At 40.2% G+C, this 19438-nt stretch overlaps 1 protein-coding gene across 7 annotated transcripts in view; it reads left to right on the forward strand.

Annotated features, from left to right (window-relative positions):
* Positions 1–15570, forward strand: part of TUB (TUB bipartite transcription factor) — a 159491-nt gene extending 143921 nt beyond the window's left edge. For all 7 annotated transcript variants that reach the window (XM_050334841.1, XM_050334844.1, XM_050334843.1 and 4 more), the window contains 3 exons: positions 808–906; positions 1316–1487; positions 2753–15570. In XM_050334841.1, the coding sequence (XP_050190798.1) occupies positions 808–906; positions 1316–1487; positions 2753–2886 (405 nt within the window). In that variant the 3' untranslated portion in view covers positions 2887–15570. The remainder of the gene's footprint in view (positions 1–807; positions 907–1315; positions 1488–2752) is intronic.
* The last annotated feature ends 3868 nt before the right edge of the window (positions 15571–19438 follow it).

Below are 19438 nucleotides of genomic sequence, written 5' to 3' on the forward strand. Positions count from 1 at the left end.
GGCCCTGGTTGCTTCTGGGGGAAAAAAAAAGAAGTGTCAGATAAAAATAAGACTCTAGGCTGGTTTAGATTTTAATGGTTGTGTTTTGAGAGGGCAGTGAGAGCTGTCCTCTACTGGAGAGCTTTTACTGGAGAGGTTTTATAAAAATATAGTCAAAAGCATCAGATCATGTTTAATGGAAGAACTTGTATTTTCCATTATTTACTTTTGCTGCCTGTGTGATTCCTTTACTTTTCCTGCCTTCATGGCTAGAAAATTTGCCTTCATGCTAATGTGTTTGTTTTTTACCATGTTCATCTCTAAGCATAACATATCTGAAGACTTTGAAAACCACAGCACTGCTAACAGATGCTCTTACTGGCAGCTTCTTCTTGTTTGCTTTTGTGCTGGCTTTGGAATAAATGGAGCTGGTCCCATATATTTAATTTTGTCTCGCATCAAAATGTGTGACTGCATTTTATGATTTGTAAATTGCAACTACTTTATTTTGGGATCTAGCAGTAGCCAAGCAATCTGGTTAATTCATATCCTTTTTTAACAAAGGGATTTTTGTTTTTGAATTATATTAAGGTGCTGGCAGCCAATGCTAGGAATGTTTTTGGAAACCTCTCTATTTCCATTTTTCCTGTTGTTGGAGCTTCTAAGACAAAGCTAGAATGTTTGGCAGTGCCAGTGAAGGTGGGAGTTTCAAGATGTTTTTCTAGTTGACTAACAAATAAGTTCCCATGGCTGCCACTGTGTCTCTCTGTTGAAGAAATTAAGTTTAAAAATAAAGAACATGATGAAATCTTTTCTAAACATTTTTAGGAAACAAATGTCTTGGGGTTTAAAGGACCTCGTAAGATGAGTGTGATCATACCAGGAATGAATATGGACCATGAAAGAGTTTCCATCAGGCCACGAAATGTAAGTCATACCAACAACCAACACTAAAAATTACTTGAATTCTCTTTTCAGTTAGAGTCAGGGTTTTATAATTGCATTTCTGAAGGTCTAGTGGTTAATCAAATGGTATTTGAAGAACTGTATACCAATAGGATGTGTGACTAGTCCTGTGACTCACAAAAGCACTACAAATAATGTATTTTGGTACCAAAAGTCACAACTAACGTTTTCCAAATGGTGGAAAGGGTTCAAATGCACATTCACATTACGATCCTCAGAGCTCTCTGTTTCGTTCGTTGAAGCTGTTTTAAGGATTGAGGGTAACAGTTCAGTTTTTGGGCTAGGATTTATGAATATTGGTCTTCTTTTTGAATGTATTTTTTGTCATGTGACTATGCTAAAGCGAAGTGTGTATGTGTGATGTGTGCAGGAACATGAGACGCTTCTTGCAAGATGGCAGAACAAAAACACAGAGAGTGTCATTGAGCTGCATAACAAAACACCAGTCTGGAATGATGACACCCAGTCCTATGTTTTAAATTTCCATGGTCGAGTCACACTGGCCTCGGTGAAAAACTTCCAAATTATTCATGACAATGATCGTAAGTACAGCTCTCAGCCAGTGATGTGTAGGAAGAGTACTGCATGCACAGCCTGGGAGGGCTTCTGCACTTACAGTTGTTACCTGAGCACATTGAATTGAATTCTGTGGGTCCACCTTAATGCTGCTTTGCCTTGTGGCTGTGGCACTGAAGCAAGTTAGGTGTTTAAATGCTCATGCTTGCAACAGGAGATAGCTGTGTGCTGTCTGAGTTTTCTCCTGTGGTTGCCCAGCTTATGAACTGAGCAACAGTTTAGAGTAATTTCTGCTCTCAGACCAGCTTCCTTGTGGTTCTACAGTCAGCAGGACCATGGGGCAGGGTCACTCTGCTCAAACATGTGTATCATATAATCCTTCCTTGGTTTTTTGGTTTGCTCTGGTCCCTGTACACTGCCCAGCTGGAGATAGCAGCAGTCAGACCAGTCCCGTTGCACATCCACCTTGCCATTACTAGTCATTAGCCCTACAGAACATTGCCAGTGTCAGAACAGCCTTTCACACTATCCCCTTACAGGTCCTTACTGATGGGCTGCTTTCTGCCATCAATGTGCAGCTCCCTTTTTCTCTCAAGCTTGGGTACAGTTGTTGGAGCTGGGATAAAGGCAAGTGCTCGAGTGGAGCAGCACAGCCCCACTTCATGCCCACTTTAGGCAGGCACAGTCTAGTGCTGGAGCCCTCCAGGCTAGACCAGTGCCATGCAGACTGCAGGGAAACTGGTGAAAGTGGCTGCACTAGCCTCTGAGAGCAACTCTGAATCTGAAACATTGATGTATGAATTTGCTGCATCCCAGAAATTGGGAAGAATTTCTGAACATGCCGTAACAGAGATATGATTAGGTCTAAATCATACTTATACCTTTTCTTCCCTCATTATTCTTGCTTGTCCACTTACCTGAAGTTAAGTGAGAATAGAATTAACTGGTTCTTGGTGCATGTGAAATTTGGTACTAGATCCGTAAAAGAGGTTTGAACATTCTATAAAGAAGCCATTTTCTCTCTGTGCTTGCAAAAAATACTTGTTATCTGTGCCATTCTTTTGACAAGTAACAAGTCTTGCAGCCCTCCATCGCTCAAACTGTCCTAGCTTCTCCCTCTGCTATCAGCACACCCTCTTGCATGAATAAGTACTGGTGAAGTTTCATGAGTGAGCATGTTTTGCTTGTGTTCTGTTGAACTGGGCCAGAGGATGATGTTGAATGCATGCTTATTTAGCGAGGACTTCAAACAAAAATAATGCTCTGTCACCTTTTATGACCTCTCTTGCAGCTGACTACATAGTGATGCAGTTTGGCCGCGTGGCTGAGGATGTGTTCACCATGGACTACAACTACCCAATGTGTGCACTACAAGCCTTTGCAATCGCCCTTTCCAGTTTTGACAGCAAGCTGGCTTGTGAGTAAAGGGGCGTGGGTGAGCATCCTCTCAAAGGAAGCAGTTTGCCATATGATTCCCAATTCCTGCTGGTGTCACTTATGGGCCATAATAAAAAGGTCAGGGAAAATGCAGTTGTGGAGGACTACTCTATTGCTGAAGAGAAAGTAAAAGGAATCTTCTAAAAAATTCAGGACATTCAGGAAATTATATTTTCCTTTTTTTTTTTTTCCCCCGTCATATTTTTCTGGAAGTGACATCAAGGTTTTGTAAATAGAAGTTCTATCTCATGTCCCTGGTTATGTTATGGATATGTGCCATGATGTACTGTACCGTGGCTCCAGTAGCACCATTACAGTGGTGTCTTTTTTAAATCCAGAAAGGGCGTGAACGCTCGAAAAGTTCCTTTTTACATGTAAGAATTATTCTGAGGCTGCAATCATACCTCAAGGTTGCATTCCTACATCGACTAATCAGAGCTTCACATCATCCAGCGTTAAAAGAAAGATCAGAAAAAAAGATGCACTTTTATTTTTTTTTGATTGTGCAAGGATCTCGTGTAGTATAAAGCCAAGTGTGAAGGTTGAAAACCTATACTGGACTGAACTTGATGCATTGCTATTGTACATGTAGTAGGGCATGTTGAATTTTAATTGCAGTAGGAGGAAATGGAGAAGTAGAAAGCACAAAACAATGTTGCACAAGTCACTTGAATTCTAAGCTGTTGTTATGTTTTAACATCTACATGCTTTTAATTTGTTTCAAATGAAAATGTACTTGGAGTACAGAAAAGGGAAAGGGAAACATCTAGATGCCAAGAAAGCATAACTTATGTTGAATTTGGCATTTTGTGTGCTGGGAATTTATATCCTTGTATTGCTCTGGTAATTCAAACACATATTTTGTATGAAGTGATATAAACAGTTGGATAAAGGCTCTCTGCAGCGAATCTTATTATTTTGAACAGGCTGTGTAAAGCTGAGGAAGGTAAATGGAAATATTTTATTAAATTTGTCTGGTCTTTTGAGCTTTTACAGTTTGTTGATTGCATTTTTGAACTTTGAGCAACAGCCACTTCTCATATTTATTTCCCATTGTAAGAATGCTTGAAATCGATTGAAACTGTGTATGTTGTTCTCTGATGTAAATGTGCCAGCTACTGAGCTAAATCCTTCTAGGCAAATCTAGTGTATACTGCATACAAATGAGACACTGGCAGGACACAGAATACCTTAAAGTTGTGTGGAATTTTTGTTTCCTTTTTTTCTGATTTATCTGGAGTATATAAAAAAAATACCATTTCAAAACACAAGCAAAGAAAAAACCATTCTATTATCTTCTCTCCCGAACATCTCAAAAGCCTAGAGCTGCAACTGAAAGCACATTGTAAAACACCTTTAAAAATAATGGTCTTTCTGCCATTGTTCTGTACAATGGCACACAAAGTAATAGAATTTATATGTAGTTCATCAGAAGGGTATTGAAATGTGAGTCAAGTGAAGAAGTTGTAGTGTTTTATACTGTGTGTATTCAGGTCCTCCTTTTTACTCTTTATAGACTCTTGCATTGCATTGCAAACCAAAGATTATGTAATGCAAAAATGAGATCAAGTCATTGTCTCATAGTTACCAGTTCCTTTTTGACTGTAAGGGACAGGCCACACGGCCCTCCTTAAGGTTGTGCCATTTAGACTCTATAATTTCAACTAATAAGAAAGATATACTCTCTTTTTCACCTTCACCTTCAGGTCTCCTTCCCAGTTTACAGACAAGGAAATTTTGTGGAAGAGATGAAAATAAGAAATTGCTAGCATTTTTTCTAGTCTTTTAAACAGTGTATGGAGAAGAGTCTGCTGGCTTTGAAAAGTGTCGAAGGGCTCAGCCTGTCAAATATTATCTTGAGCTAACAGGAAGTTCTACCTTTTTTTTTTTTTTCCAAATCTTTTTGCAAGAAGCATTTCCATGCAATGGTACAAAATGAAAAGACAGCTTTTGTTTGAGAGAAATGAGCAGTCAGTTCCCTCAAAGAATGACCAAAGTGTTGAGTCATGAGCTGCAGTGTGATCCTCAGGCTTTGCTCTTGGATGTTTTTCTCTGTAGCTAGTGGTTTCCCACCATTTCACATCCCCATCTGTCATCTCACTTTAAATTTAACAGAGAAGGCCCTTAGGCCTTTGCTTACCTCGTATCAGTCTTTAAAAACTAGCTCCGGTGACAACCAGAATTTTTTGTTTAGACTACTGCAGAACCAGTCAGGAATTCCCACTGCTGGCATTTAGGTTTGATATGGATTTCAAGAACTCTGCAGCATGGGAATGGTTGAATCTGCGTGGCTTTAATTCTGTGCCTTGCCAGTCATATGCTTTCTTTAAAGCCTGAGAAAGTGGCACCTGACACAGTTTTGTGCTTCTCTCTGTGCACAGCACTGTGTCAAAGGAACTAAGTGTCTTACAGTGCAAATACACAATCTGCTGGCTTTTGTAGTGAAGTTGGTTTAGGAAGGGTTATTTTTAACGCAGGTCATAACAATGGTGTGACTCACATCATGACCCCACTGGGAATTGGCATGAAAGGAAGCTCATGTGCAGTGAACTCCTGTACAAGGGTGAGAACGAGGGGCTGGGGAAAGGCAGCGGGTTCAGCTTCTTGGGACGGTTTTGCTGCCAGCACATTGTGTAACTTCACTCTCACTGCATGTTCTTCCCAGCCAGGTATTTTTTTTAACCTGTAAACATGCCAGGAGGAAAGTGGTGACTCAAATTCCCATCATAACAGAATTGTACGGGGCCATCAGCCAACGAGCTGCTGAGTTAAAAACTCCCCACCATAAATTGAGGTCACTAGGGGGGGATGTTAACCTGGGACTAAGGAATGAGGAACTCTCATTAAATCTGGTTCAGTTAGAATAGGATTTGTTCCTAGTGGCCTTTGCCAAAACCCTGATTCCTCACTGTTGTTGAGCACTGGTACTGGGTTCTTTTGATTCACCTGACCTTCACCATCTGCTCTGGAAGCAGGTACTTCTAATTTAAAATCTGTGTTATTTCTGATGGGCATTTTCTGGTGAACGTCTCTAGTGCATGTCGAGGCAAGGTGATATCACAAGTTTTCCAGCACATCTCTAAATTTTGTTCTCCTAACATGGCAAAGCCTTAGCATAGAGTCATACCTGAAATTACACTGTTCTCAAAGAGTCAGATTTTCTCCCACACCAGTAATAAAATCTTGGTACCAGTAAGTATTTTCAGAGATACATGCATACTAAAGTAACCAAGGTGTAGTTAGTGGCACACTCATATTAATAACTTCTGCTGGCCCTGCATGTCAATGTGCAACAGGGCATAACCTTGTTTACTCAGTGTGACAAAGAATATAATGGCCCTGAGCTGTGTATTTCCTTCACACAGTCCTGGTGAGTGTTTGGATACAGTAGATTTAATATTATTTAAAATCCCAATATTGATGATTTTTTGCATCTGCTGTTGATTTTGGCAGAGCTGTAAACAAATTCCTTGCCTGAATTGCTTACAGGCAAATACTGCATGCTTTAATGAGAGTTCTTAATCTAACTTGTCACTCTGTTTACATCAAACAGTTTCTTCCTGGCCCTTTATCTAATTTTCTTCATCTCTGATGTTCTGTTCCTTCTCATTCTCTTCACAATTCTTTTATCTGTTCTTTAAGGATGTGCAACTCAAAAGTGTTTGACAATATTATTCAGTGATCTCTCCACAGATGAATAATGCCTTTGGTGCACATTCAGTGATGCTCCTACAATAGAAGCCTTATCAGAGGGATGAATTTGGCCCTTTGGCTTTTCAGTAGAGTAAATTAACACATTAAAAGGTGGCAGATAAAAAAGCGTGCCTAAAATATAATCAGAATTTTTCTCAGTAAACATTCAGTAACTGGAGTTTCCAAACCATTGGTTGCAAATCAATGAGCAGAGCTGTCCACAAACCCAGAGGCAGGCTGTTAGATTCCCTTTGTAGTGCTGCCTTATTTTTCCTTTTTTCAAAAGGTTGAAAGTGATTTTGTGAGCTGAAGTTGTGTTGGTTGCCTATAACAGAGTTTGTTTTTTAGAAGCTAGACATCACTCTGCTCCTTTTGTAGGATAATATATGGCACATAAAATAGTAATGTCATAGGCTATTGTTACAAATTCTGATGCTAAGAAATCTGTGAGAACGGTTTTGTAATAATTACTGGCTATTCAAGTTGCCTTACAATAGTGCTGGAGTTCCCAGCTGGCTGTCCTCATGAGGTACTACAACTGAAGGAGCTGTAGTGAAAAGGGCTCTGTAATAAAATCTGGTGGCTGCACAATCGAGAAAACATTGTTGTGGAGTCAAATGACACCACTGAGTTTTATCAGTCATGGTGAACCAATTCCATCAATTCAAACTTTGAGGTTTTGCTCCCTTATGATGAACAAAGAGGGATTTTAAACAAGCAGAGACACCACCGAGTCCCTAAAAGTATTGAGTGTTAGACCTACTTTTCTGCTATAAAAATCTTACCCCTACCCGAGAGCTTCCCATTAAAAAGGAAGGAAATTAATCCAGTCCTTAGTATGGAAAATCACTCCCAGTTCTTGTATCTTACGTTTTTGCAAATTTTATTATTAATTTGTTAATTTATTAGTGATTTCACGTAGGATGCAACAAGAACTGGGAAACAAGAGTTCTTGCCCTGAAGGAATGATGAGTCTAGACCAGTATTGGAGTATTTCATCTTTGTTTATTTTAATAGGACAGAACAGGGGGTTACCTGGTGCTCCTGGCAGAGAAAGTTTCTCCTAATGTGTGACAGGTATCAGAGGAAAGATTTTGGGTTTGATCCTGTGGCATCTTAACTATCTGCCCCATACTATCCCATCACTCTCCCAAAACATTATTTGCAAGACTTTTCCTACTTTTAGAGAAGCATGTGCTCACCAGTAAATAACTTTGCTTGGCAATTAAGGACAGCACAGCAGTCACCTTTATTAGAATTATGGCCTGATAACTCAGATTTCTCAAAAGGCCTCATTTCGATTACTAGAATAAAATAGTTTTATACACATAAATCTTACAATAGAATTAATTTAGCTGTAGATGCAAGCTTCTCTTGTACGTGCTACTTAATGGAAACAGGTTTCTGTTGCCCCTCATGTATGAAAAGTACCTTCCAGGGTTCTGCTCTGTAAGCGTTTGAAATTAATTAGGTTGACACTTTTCAGTTCTTTTTGTTGCTCACCAAGGAACTAAGAAAAGAATTTGCACAACTCTCTCAATGCTTTGGTATTTTGCTATGAATTATAGCTCAGTAGCTGATACTCACAAATGCCTGTATATTGGATGAAAATGCATTAAAACTTATTTTGTATGTTGCATTTTATTTAACTGCCTAGAAATTATAGATTCCCCTTTTTCAGTAAGGGTATGTTTATCTATACCTTCACTGGTGAGAAGACTTGAATTAACTGGCTTTCTTGAAACTGTTTAATGGAACCAGTACTCTGGTTTGCTGAGATGGCTTTAGGAAGAGAATGCCATTCAGGAAAATTATGCTTACATTTTTGAGAAAAAAACCTTTCCTATTCACATTATAATTGGATTACACAATAACACTGGAAGCTTATGGTTTTATTTAAATCTGCAATGGCAGTTTGAAAATTACTCTGGGAAAGGCTTGTTAAGCACATGAACTGGAACGAAGTCCTACTCGAGAGTCAGAACCTAGCAAGTACCAGAGAATACTCATGCATCTGTTTTGGTGCTTGGGTACTGCTTGGGTGCAGAAAAAGTCCCGAAGAGTCCAAATCTGTGTTAAAATCAGCCTAGTCTTTCAGGTTGTCCAACAGCTGATACAACACAGGCCTGGGGATCAGGTCACCTGGCTGGTAATCCCAACTGACTGTCTGACTTTGTGCAAATCTTGGAACCTATTTGTGCCTCCATTCCAACAAGTTGAATGGAAATACTAATTTTCAGCCTGCCTATGTCTGTCTCTTATCTTTTGAGAGGTTTCTCAGGAATATTTTGAGGCTGGTGGATGACAAGTGGTGTTGCCATGCTCAGAACATTATTTAATGCTCACTGAAGGAACCTCAGTAAAAATAGGAAGTTTTCTGCCACCTGTGTAGAAACTGAATAGCTAACCAATCTGTTAGGATAAAATCAGAATGCTCTTCAATTCTATGGAAATCTTGTCAATGATCTCAGTGAGGCTTCAGTTTTTCTACCTTGTGTCATTTTTGGTTACTGGAAGTGCAGAAAAAACAGTAGGACAAACCATCTGATACACTTTTCCTCCTCACAGCGATGTCATGTTTGTTGTGTTTTACTTTGCAGCACCAGTTGTTTTAAAACTATTATTCCTGAACATGATGCAGAGGTTCAGTTAATGCAACCACCTATTTATGCTTTTATGTAGCAAACCAAGACACTTGGTGATTGTGCTGCAAATTGCATTTTTGTACTTCTGTTCATTTGTTTTTTTCACTTGGATGCGACTCAGTTGTTCAAAACTGTTTTTACTGCAGACTTTGACTCTGTCACGCACATCTGATTTAAAAACAATGAGTCTCATGATTTATGACTACTTTTATACTGAAATGGGATGTTTACAATGCAGTGTTTCTCACATTTCACCCTGTATCTGTGGCTTCCTACTGAGTCTATCCCAGTTGGCACAATGCCATTAGAAGTGTGATATAAAGTGAACTCTCTCAAAGTACCAGAATTCAACTTATAAACATTTTTATAAATTTTAACATTAAAATCTAGCTGATTTTAATGCTTACAGATTGCGTGAAGTTTCAAGATTATTTGTTGAAAATTTTCTTTCCTTAAGCTTGTTTTGAAGTTTGAGCTCTCATTTATGATGTAAGCTTCTGATCCTGCAGCTCCATCTGTGCAAGCCAAACAGAGCTTGGCCTGTTTGACTGCAGGAATCTGTCAGTGTGATGAGGACACAGTAAGCGATGGGATTTCTGAAGTCCTAACAAGAGTGCCCTTCCTCATTCTCTTAGGCACTCTTGAACACATAAGAAATCACATACCTTTCCTGTGTTGACTCACCAAATAACAGCAGGAATATTTTTTCATTCCCTTTGAATTTTAAAATTTTTTCTTAAGGCTATGCCTACTGTCTAGGTAAGTGTAACCTTAGCAACATTTAGTTTTGATGCCTTGGAAAACTGTATCATAAGGTCACTTATTTTGCCAGTGCAGAAAATCACATCAGTACACAAAACCAGAGTATTTTGCGTGGCAGTGGGCTTTGGGCACTGCTCATAGGATCATTAAGCTTGGAAAGACCTCCAGGATCATCAAGTCCAACCTTTGACATACTATTAAGTTCAGTGTTCAAATAAGTTTGTGAGCTCTGGCACCTTGTAACAGGAGGTCTTCATTCCAGTCTGAGACAGCTGAAGATAACCCAGTTCTTACCATCCTGTTCTCTTCCCTCGGGAGAATATCCTGTCCTTGCTGGCTAGATGTAGAATTGTATTGATCCTGATGTGTCTTTAAACATTACAGCATTTTTTAGCTATTTTAAAAATGTTTTCAAAGATGTGGTTTAAGCTCAAATAAAATAGTCTTTGAAGTAGTTATAGGTGTACCAAGTTGATTTAGTTGAGAGGCAGCTGCGCTTTCCAGCCCTTTCCTCAGTTTTGTATGAGCAGTGCTTGATAGTCCTGCTGGAAAAAAACATAACATAGCTATTATAATATACTTTCCTTGGGTTTTGCCTTATGATTCTGCTGTTTTGTGCACCTCTAGGTTTATTTCTGAGAGAAGTACTTCCAGTGCTAAACACAAGTAGAGCAGTGTTTTCTAATAAAGTCTCTGCCTCATTTTCTGCTGTGGAGATTTACATGTCGAGATTTGGTGTTTGGTACTAAAAATATAAACTTTTCATCCAAGAAAAAACCCCAGGATTTGTAGGCAAAGTCACTGACACTTAGTGCTATGTGCCTGGATTGACAGGGGCTTATTTTTCCAACCAGGAATCCTATTACTGGCAGAGTAGTGTGTGCCATGAAACATCCTATGATACCCTGTTGCATACCACATCTGGGACACAGTGTGAGGGCCTGGTCCAAAGATACAGCCCTCTCTCACCAAAATTGCACAGTGTTCTTTTCTGGGGGGCTTTCTGTTGAAACTTTTATGCTTGTTGCAGTATCTTCCATTTTGGGGCCAATCTGTGATTAGGTTAATAAATATCACCCTTAACAAACGTCCCCAAACTAAACACAGCACTTTGGAAAAGCAGTAGTAAAGCCTCACGTAAGTCTGGGAGCAGCAGGTGAGTATTATTATTCTTTTAATGGCAGTGAAGCTGTGATCTGCAGTTTATAAAGGCAAGCAAAGAAAGAAAGCATTATTTTTTGAGCCAGCACTAGAAATAAGTTCTCAGTCCCTAAATCTGTGTTCCAGCTAGTGCTGTGTGTCATCACTAGTAGATGGAGGGTCTCCATTTTGAACTTTGTCCTGAGGACTAAACCATCTCACTTCAGTTTGGAATACTGAAAAACCAAACCATGTAAATACAGAGTTCTCATCAGGCAATTGAAGTTGCACTGTAATCAAATTTAATGCAAATTTATTTATGAAGATGGCCCAGAGCAAACACAAGGGTGCTGTGCAAGTGTCAGGAACTGAGAAGTTGCTCTGCAAAAAACTCAAGTCCACTGAGTTTTCCTAAGTATAGAAAAAAAAACAACAGTGGGGCTCTATTTACTTTCTAACTGTATTTATTTGTAGATTCAGTGTTTTATAACGTAGGCTAAAAAGATAGAGTTTCTGTGTTCTGTTAATTCTAACTTCTGGTTTAAAGTAAGGCTGCAGTAGTGATGTGTACTCTTAAAAGATGTGTAGCAGTGTCATCTCAAAAAGCTGATTGTGGAATATGGCTCTTTAACTATGATAAACTCTCAAGAGTTACTGAATTCGGTGACACCATTTTTTGTTGGTTTCCTTTTCGTTAAAAAAGAACCGTCCTAAACCCTGTTTTTAAAAGCACTGGTTATTGTGTCCTTTTGGGCTACATTGCACAAGTCCATGAGGATGAATTCCTATTTTATATCACTTCAAATACTTCTTTGAAGGTGGTAGATGCTTTTTCTTCTTCTTAGTAATCCGTGTTACTGCAATTTCCTTGTTTTGCTTTCAGCCCCCTGATTCCTCCCTCCCCCTCCCTGCCCCCAGTCTAGAACTTTCTCTCATTTCAAACATGTACAGGTTTTTCCATATGGGGACACTCCAGAACGCTAAGTCAGTAAAACCTCTATAAAGTCAATGTCTGTGAATTAAAGTGTGTTAAATCCCTGTGTATATGCTCCCATTTTGAAGTAGGGTGGCCCTCAATTCCGGTTGTGTAATCCTCCACCCGGGTATTCATCACGTAGTGCACTACAAGGTCGTTGGTGAATTTTAAAGCGCTGAACAGGTTTCTGACCAAGATATTGGAGAACACATGTAAAGGGATTCACCCTTCTGTTCTCTCAGGGTGGCACTTAGGGCTTAGAGTGCCTCATTCCTAACAGTTGGCTCCTTAAATTGCACCTGCCAAGCTCAGCACCTTCACCCTTTAGGCCATGTTTCTGTAGTCCTCTTTTCCTACTGCGGTAGTTTTCAGCACTCCCTGATTTATTGCCACCTGTATGGTGAATTTAAGCTTCCTGACAACGGTGTACTTTCTTCTTGGGTTTTTGTGGATGTCGGGGTCTGGGGGCTGTATGCTGAAAGCAGCTGCTCTACCAGCATAGCGGAGCTTGATGCTTAGGAGCCCGATGTAAATGATGCCAGTGTAGCTAGGTTTATTTTTACAGTGCCCAGCAGAGGTATGCTTGTTTCTCAGAAAATAATCTTCCTTTCTCTTTCTCTTCTTCATTTATATCTGCCTGGATCTGGAGGATGACAGCCCCTCTTAGCATTCATGCAAGCAGCCACCATATCAGAGAAACACACACAACGGGTTTATTACGGACGGGTTTATCACTAAGCAGTGCAACTCTTACATGCTTACTGTCACCCTGCCCTGTAACAGTGCATGTTTTTCCCTGTGTGCTGTTTCCTACCTTGTGTGTCTGTCACCAGTCAGAGGACACAGCTGCAAAGACGTGCATGGAAGCTTAGCAAAGGAAATGCTGAACCGAAGCCATTAAAATACAGTTCTCCCAATACTGAAGAAAGAGCTCCTCCTGAAGGCAAAAATTGGGACCTGTGGTTCTTTAAGTTATTTGAAGTTTCCTTGTGCTTGCATTGCATATAAGAAGATAACATCTTTTTATTATACTTGCACTACTTTGAGCCCTAAGCCCAGAAAAGGCATCACAGAATCCAAGGAACGCAGTTACAGAGAAGCAATCAAAGTGCAAACAAGCTCCATTTACAGATGTGGAGGAACTCCAGTGTGCAGACGAGGCAGTAGGATGTGCTGGGGAATGACAGTAGGGTGATTTTTTGCTGGAGAATTGGCCACAGGGCTTGGCATCGCTTAGAGTGAGTCACGGATTTCAGTGTTCGCTGATACACTATGATGGTCACTGCTTGTGTTGTGTTATGTTGGCAAGAACTGTGCCCATACCACGTGTTTCTCTCCTAATCAGCTGATTTATGTGCATCTTCCTTCATGATGACACTTTCACCCATTTATTTTTATTTCAGGCCTAATCCCAAGCCTGCTGGTGTAACTGAACGTTTCTTTCTGACTTCTGTTGTGTCTCCATAATGCCACATTTCCGTGTCTCTGCCACAGTCCTGATGTCTTCTTGTCTGTCTCTGTTTAAAAGTGGGCTTAGCTGGATTGCAAAAATTGGGCATTACTGGCATGAGTACTTCAGAAAGTTGGATTTGGAAAGGAGACCAAAGTTGGTTCTTACACACATCCCATGAAGACTTGTTAACACTTAAAGGGGGATCTAGAATGTCTATTGGTGAAGAAGTTGACCTTTTCCATTAGAACATGCTGTCAAATTCTGTGATGTCATTACTGCAACTAAACAAGGCATTTAGAAAAGCAAAACGCTGCCCATGATTTGGGGGATAAAATAGCGGGTAACTGCACCTGCACAACAATTAGCAAATCACACAGGGAGTTTCTCTAAGAAACAAGGTCTGTAAGAAACAAACCTTTTACAGTGGCTTACTGAAAGACATATGTGAAAAAGGCAAATATTTGGAGTTCATTAATTTTATTAGTAGCATCTTAAAAGTATAAAAATCTTTTCCTGTGATTGAAACTAACAGTTTATTTCAAATTAAAATCCTGTGCTCAGGGAGAGGAAAATCAGGTCATCTGGCAGTTATATACAAACCATAAAGGGAGCACACGTACATGTCCAGTACAGCTGGATTCTCAGTATTAGGGGTGGACTGGGCTTAATTTATGACTTTCCCCATGCGTTCCAGAGGCAGATGTGCAAATATTTGTGCTGTGCACTCACACACATAAATATGGATACAGTCTTAAAAAAAACTCCTTTGGTGGTATTACTCGGTCTTCTTTCCCTCTGTTCACAGCGACATATAAACCATTATATTAATTTTTCCTTGGTGCTAATTATTGCAAAATCTCTCTGTAAGAGTCAGTTATTTGAAACTTCTTCTATAACAATTTGGAACAATTTGGATTTTTAAATTTTTTTTTCTGTTGAAAAGATTAAAAAAGTTCTCTCTCCTGCTTTCCATGTAAGTGTCTGTACCTATTACAGAGAGCCATCTGCTCTTCCTTTGAGGTGGCTTTTCAGTGGGATTGATCCATGCAGTGAGTCAATTTCTACCCTGTGATTACAAGACTGGGGCTTTTGTTTCTCCTTTTTGAACGATTTCTTATATTTGAGAGCGAGGAAGAAGGGGAAGAAGTATCAGTGGAGGATGTGTTGTAATTCCTTGCACCTTTAGGAAATATCTCAGAAACTCAGTAGTTTTGAAGTGGTTCATTTCTGAGAGTTCCTAGTAGACGTGGAGCTGGTTTTGTACTTTCCAACATCATCTTCATCCAAATAATGACAGTCTGAAAGATCCAGTGTTTGGGAGCAGCTGTAGAAACACCCATTTTAGAATGTGTTGTGATTATATCTGCCTGTAAAGAAAAATAACCTTTGTTTCTGACATGTTTACTTAAATTTCAGGAAGTAGAAAATGTGCTACGTGAATGTTTCTATCCCCAGAAAATGAAAAAGCAGTTTAATTGGGGGGGGGAGTATTTTTTTGTTGTTGTTGCCACAGTAAACATTTTCTTATTCATCTCTTTGCCTTTTCTAAATAAACCAATGATATACAGTAGAATTTGGATATGTTAAAGTCTACATTTCCTTTATATTCTCTGTGGTTTAAAGAGTGGAATATATCAAAATTGACAAAAAACGAGTTAATTGTGAAAACTAATATTTAACCAGACATGTTTTGTCATAGTGGCTGTAACACGTTATGCTTGTTTGCACACAAGACTGTCTTGGCCTGTTTTGACTATCCAGGCACTTCCTTTTTGTTCAGACCTATAGAGACTTTTAGATAAACCTGCAAGAATGTGCTTTTACAAATTAAATTTTTTTAAAGAAACTCTTTGTTATTGGAGTAAATGTATTTATTTACCAGTATGTGCAACGACTGATTTTTGTACTTTCACATAATTTACCCTGTGTATGTCATAGAGGTCCTGGTGTTTGTGAATACAGAGCACTGTGCAGGAATATTAAACTTAATTTGTTTGAAACAACTATGTCTTTCCCTACCCAAGGTCAGAAACACCTTGATAAATTACCTACACTGAGTATGGAGGTTATTTAACACAAGGAGTTTCCAGTGCCATTTAAACTGCAATTTTACCTTGAATGCCAACACAAAATGCCATAGGATGTTATACTATCAGTCCAGATTTTACCAGATCTGTAGTCATTTTTGGTCTGTAAGCTTTTCTTAAACTGTGAGCTCAAAGTGTTGAAGTGAGTAGAAATCCTCCTCTCTCCCATTTCCATGAAGAGGACAGTGAGATTCCTCATGAACACCAACTGAGCAGAGGCCGCTTGTTTGCTGCCTTGGGTGTCCCTTTCCTGCTGCCTCAGTGCTCTTTGCTGTGAGAGAAGCCAACTCTTTGCAGGTCTGGCTGTTATTAAGGACTGAACTTTTGGCCTGCTCAATTTCTATCACTTCATGGTTTTGGAATCATTCTGGAAAATGGTCAGAAAAACCCGGGATGCAGTTCAGTTAGGACAAGAGCCAGGAACTGTGCTTAGACAGGAATGACCGACTGCCCAATATCAAAAATCCCCAAGCTTCAACCACGTCAAAAGCTGCTGGCAAGCAGAAGAAAAGTGTCTGTCCTCCATGTCTCTGATAAAATGGATTCAAATCTGGGGTCAGGTTAGACATCAGAAAGTTTTCTGAATACAAGGCTTGGGAACCTTGGTACAGACTTTTTATCTGAGAAACTTTCAGTGAGAGGAGACTCACAGTTTCCTCTGTCAGAAACAGTACAGCTTTGGGTAATCTTGCGCTTTGGCAGGTGTTTGATCACCACAGGTGATCACCAGCAGAGGAGGAGTGGTCTCTGTGCACTGTCTAAGACCACTGAGAAAAATTAGAGGTTTCTGTTTGCTGCCTAGGAATCTGCCCACACTGAAAACTGGTGAAGCTCCAAAGGTGAGAAAAATCACTTGACTAGACCAGCCTTTCCAGCTGTGTTTGTACACGGGATGTTCAGTCTGTCTGATCTGCTGTTGCATTCATTTGCTTTGAAATAAGTGTTTGGTATAAAACCATTAAAAACCAGGCAATTTTCTAACTTTTACCTGGGTTCTCATGTCCAGTGTTTGTAATACATGAGGTTAGAAACAGTATTTTTATTAGGATGTGCAAGTAAATATCATTTAAATAGAAGATTATTGCAGTATATTGTTCTGTGGCCTCAAAGTTAAGCATAGTTTTCTTAGTCAGATGGATAATTTAAAAAATCCAACATATGGACACTAATTGCTAATGCAAAGAGTTAGGTCATACACTTCTTACATGTTTATCTGTTTTTCACATACTATTTGTTAACTAGTGCTCTTTAGAGTATTTTTGGGACCAGCAGTGATCTTACTTTGTACTTATTTTTTCTGGTCCCATGGAATGCCTGAAATGATCTGTAACCATTATCAAATATCGAAGCAGAACGAAGCCCTTTTAGGGTTTTAAAATCTAGTTTTATTAGAATGTTTAGTTTTGACTACACATGTGCTGTTTGTTGTAGCTTTAACAAAAGTACAGCCATTTAATTTGCTGGGTAGGAAACATCATAAGTAAAAGAGCTTTTAATAAGCCTGACTGCTTCCACTGGGTGTCCATCTGAGCTTCTATAACTTTTTTCCAGATTCCCAGGTTTGATGATGTTCTGATCTATGATTTTGATTTACTGATTTAATAGAGGTTGAGAATCCTGATTTTGTTCAAATAAGCTCTACTTCAAATTATGAATGTTTTGTGTTAAAAGTGAACAATTAATAATTATGAAAGCTGGGCACACACATGTGATGGTCCTTTTCTAAAATGCTCATCAAAGTAGATGTTTCTGTTTCAGAGGGGGAAGCTGAAGCAAAGGGAGAAAAGGAAATGTTATATAAAAAGGAAGAAGCCCAATTTGAAGCCTGCTGTTAAGCTGCTGCACGAGGCATGGCTGGCTGCATTCAGAGAGCACTTACTGGTAGCAGGGGGGGATGCCAAGGCCATGAAGACCTCAGAGCTGAGCTCTTGAGACTCTCTGACACCACACAGCCAACCTGCATATCATTCTCTCCTGATGGTGCTGCAAAGAAATACAAAAGCAGTAGCTCTGTCACAGGTGTTGAAAGGGGCCCTAGCAAGTGGTCTCTGTGCTAGTAAGGGAAAAGTCATTGATTTTTCATCTTGTTTTGTTTCTTTTTCACTAATGCTGCATGAGAACTATTTCTTGACTCACCCTCCAGAGCAATGTGTGCTTGGTGTGCCTGTGGGGACTGTGTTACCTATGTTAAGGGGCTGGAAAAGAAATTGGGGACTGCTGCTTGTCCACCGAAAATGACCTTTCAGTAAGGACTGTGCAAGGGTGGAAGACAGCAAGGTCAAAAACCAGACAGGAGTTAGGAATTAAAATTTTGTAACTAATTGGGAAGCTTAGTATGTAACACGCAAATGAATTGCTCATAGAAGGAGAATGTGACTCCCAGTGCCAAGTGGAACAGCTCCAAAGGACGTACTGATCGACTCCAGCCCCAGGGGACAACTGAAGTTGTCAGTCCTTGCTCCACACCCCAGCATGAGGATCTACAAATGCTTCCCACTGCTGTAGTGAGGGTCCTCATTAGTACAGCCAGCTGCCTTCATTAAGCAGTAACAATTGTGTGCATCTTCTCTTGAGGAGTACACCTGGTGCAGGTAGTTTGGTGTGTGAAGCCTGAATGGCTGCTGACCCTTTGCCTAACAAAGGGCAAGCTGGACCTGCAGCACCGGTCACCTGGGTGGTGGCTGGTCACCCAGAAACGCTGTAGAACCCACTGAACAACGAGAAGACCCCAGACCAAATATCACCATTGGACCAAGAGGCACGTGTAAGGGGTGTGAGGGGCACGTGAGGAGAACAGGTGCACAGCCTGTAAGGGTACAAAAGCCAGGGAATTCCAGAGGCACTCAGCTTGAGCAGTTCTTACATCCCTGCACCACAATTAAATTACTGAAAGGAACCAGACAGTCTGCTATGGTCGAGCTGGTGAGGGAAACCTGTCTGTGTGAGTGTGGTGTGTGTAGGGAGTAAAACAGGTCACTGGTTCACTGGAACCACCCACTGCGAAGGGGCTTTGGTTTCAGCAGTTAAAGTCTCGGGGGGTGGGAGTGTGACTGTCAGAGTGGCTCCACAACAGTCAGACAGGAGAGTTTCCTAAACAGTTTGGTAATCCAGATTGCACCCTAGGCAGCCACCTTCAGTCTCCCTTCTCCAAACATCCAACTGCTGGCTCTGTGTGAGTTCACTTGAGAGCTTCGGAGCAGAGAGGAGCCACAAGGTGAGTGTTAAAATTCCGTGTGAGATTTAGCATAAATTATAAGGGTGGGTTTGGCTCTGCCCTGTGGTGAAGCATTTTGCTCAAGATTTTGAAGATCCTGCAGGGGGTTATAATCCCTTAAAGGTGCATGAGTTTCGAGTCCCTTGTACGCTGTAGAGGGTTAGAGTCCCTTGTTAAGGCACACATAAAAGGGGAATTCAAGGGGAATTCGAAAAGGGAATTCAACCCCTTTTTTTCATGTAAAATGGGGGTTTAAGTCCCTCTCAGTGCTTGAAACAATGGGAAATAGACCCAGCACTGCAAAAGGGACACCCTTGGCAGAGGTTTTGCAAAATTGGCAGAAAATGTGTGGTACAGCAGATTTATCCAAAGAACATGCAATAATGCTGTGCCAAGAGGACTGGGCAGCTCTAACCTGGAGTGGCAGCTTGGCAGAATGATAGCCATCACCAGGAGCTTCTGATCAACACAAATTCACTTTCCTGCAGTGATACCTGGCAGATGGAATCCCCAGATTACGTGGATTATTGGTACGTTTGGAATGATTGCACTTGGCATGTTGGGACAAGG

The sequence above is a fragment of the Myiozetetes cayanensis genome, unplaced genomic scaffold (assembly GCF_022539395.1).
Source record: "Myiozetetes cayanensis isolate MyiCay16 unplaced genomic scaffold, myiCay2020 scf6-25, whole genome shotgun sequence".
Taxonomy (NCBI): Eukaryota; Metazoa; Chordata; class Aves; order Passeriformes; family Tyrannidae; genus Myiozetetes; species Myiozetetes cayanensis.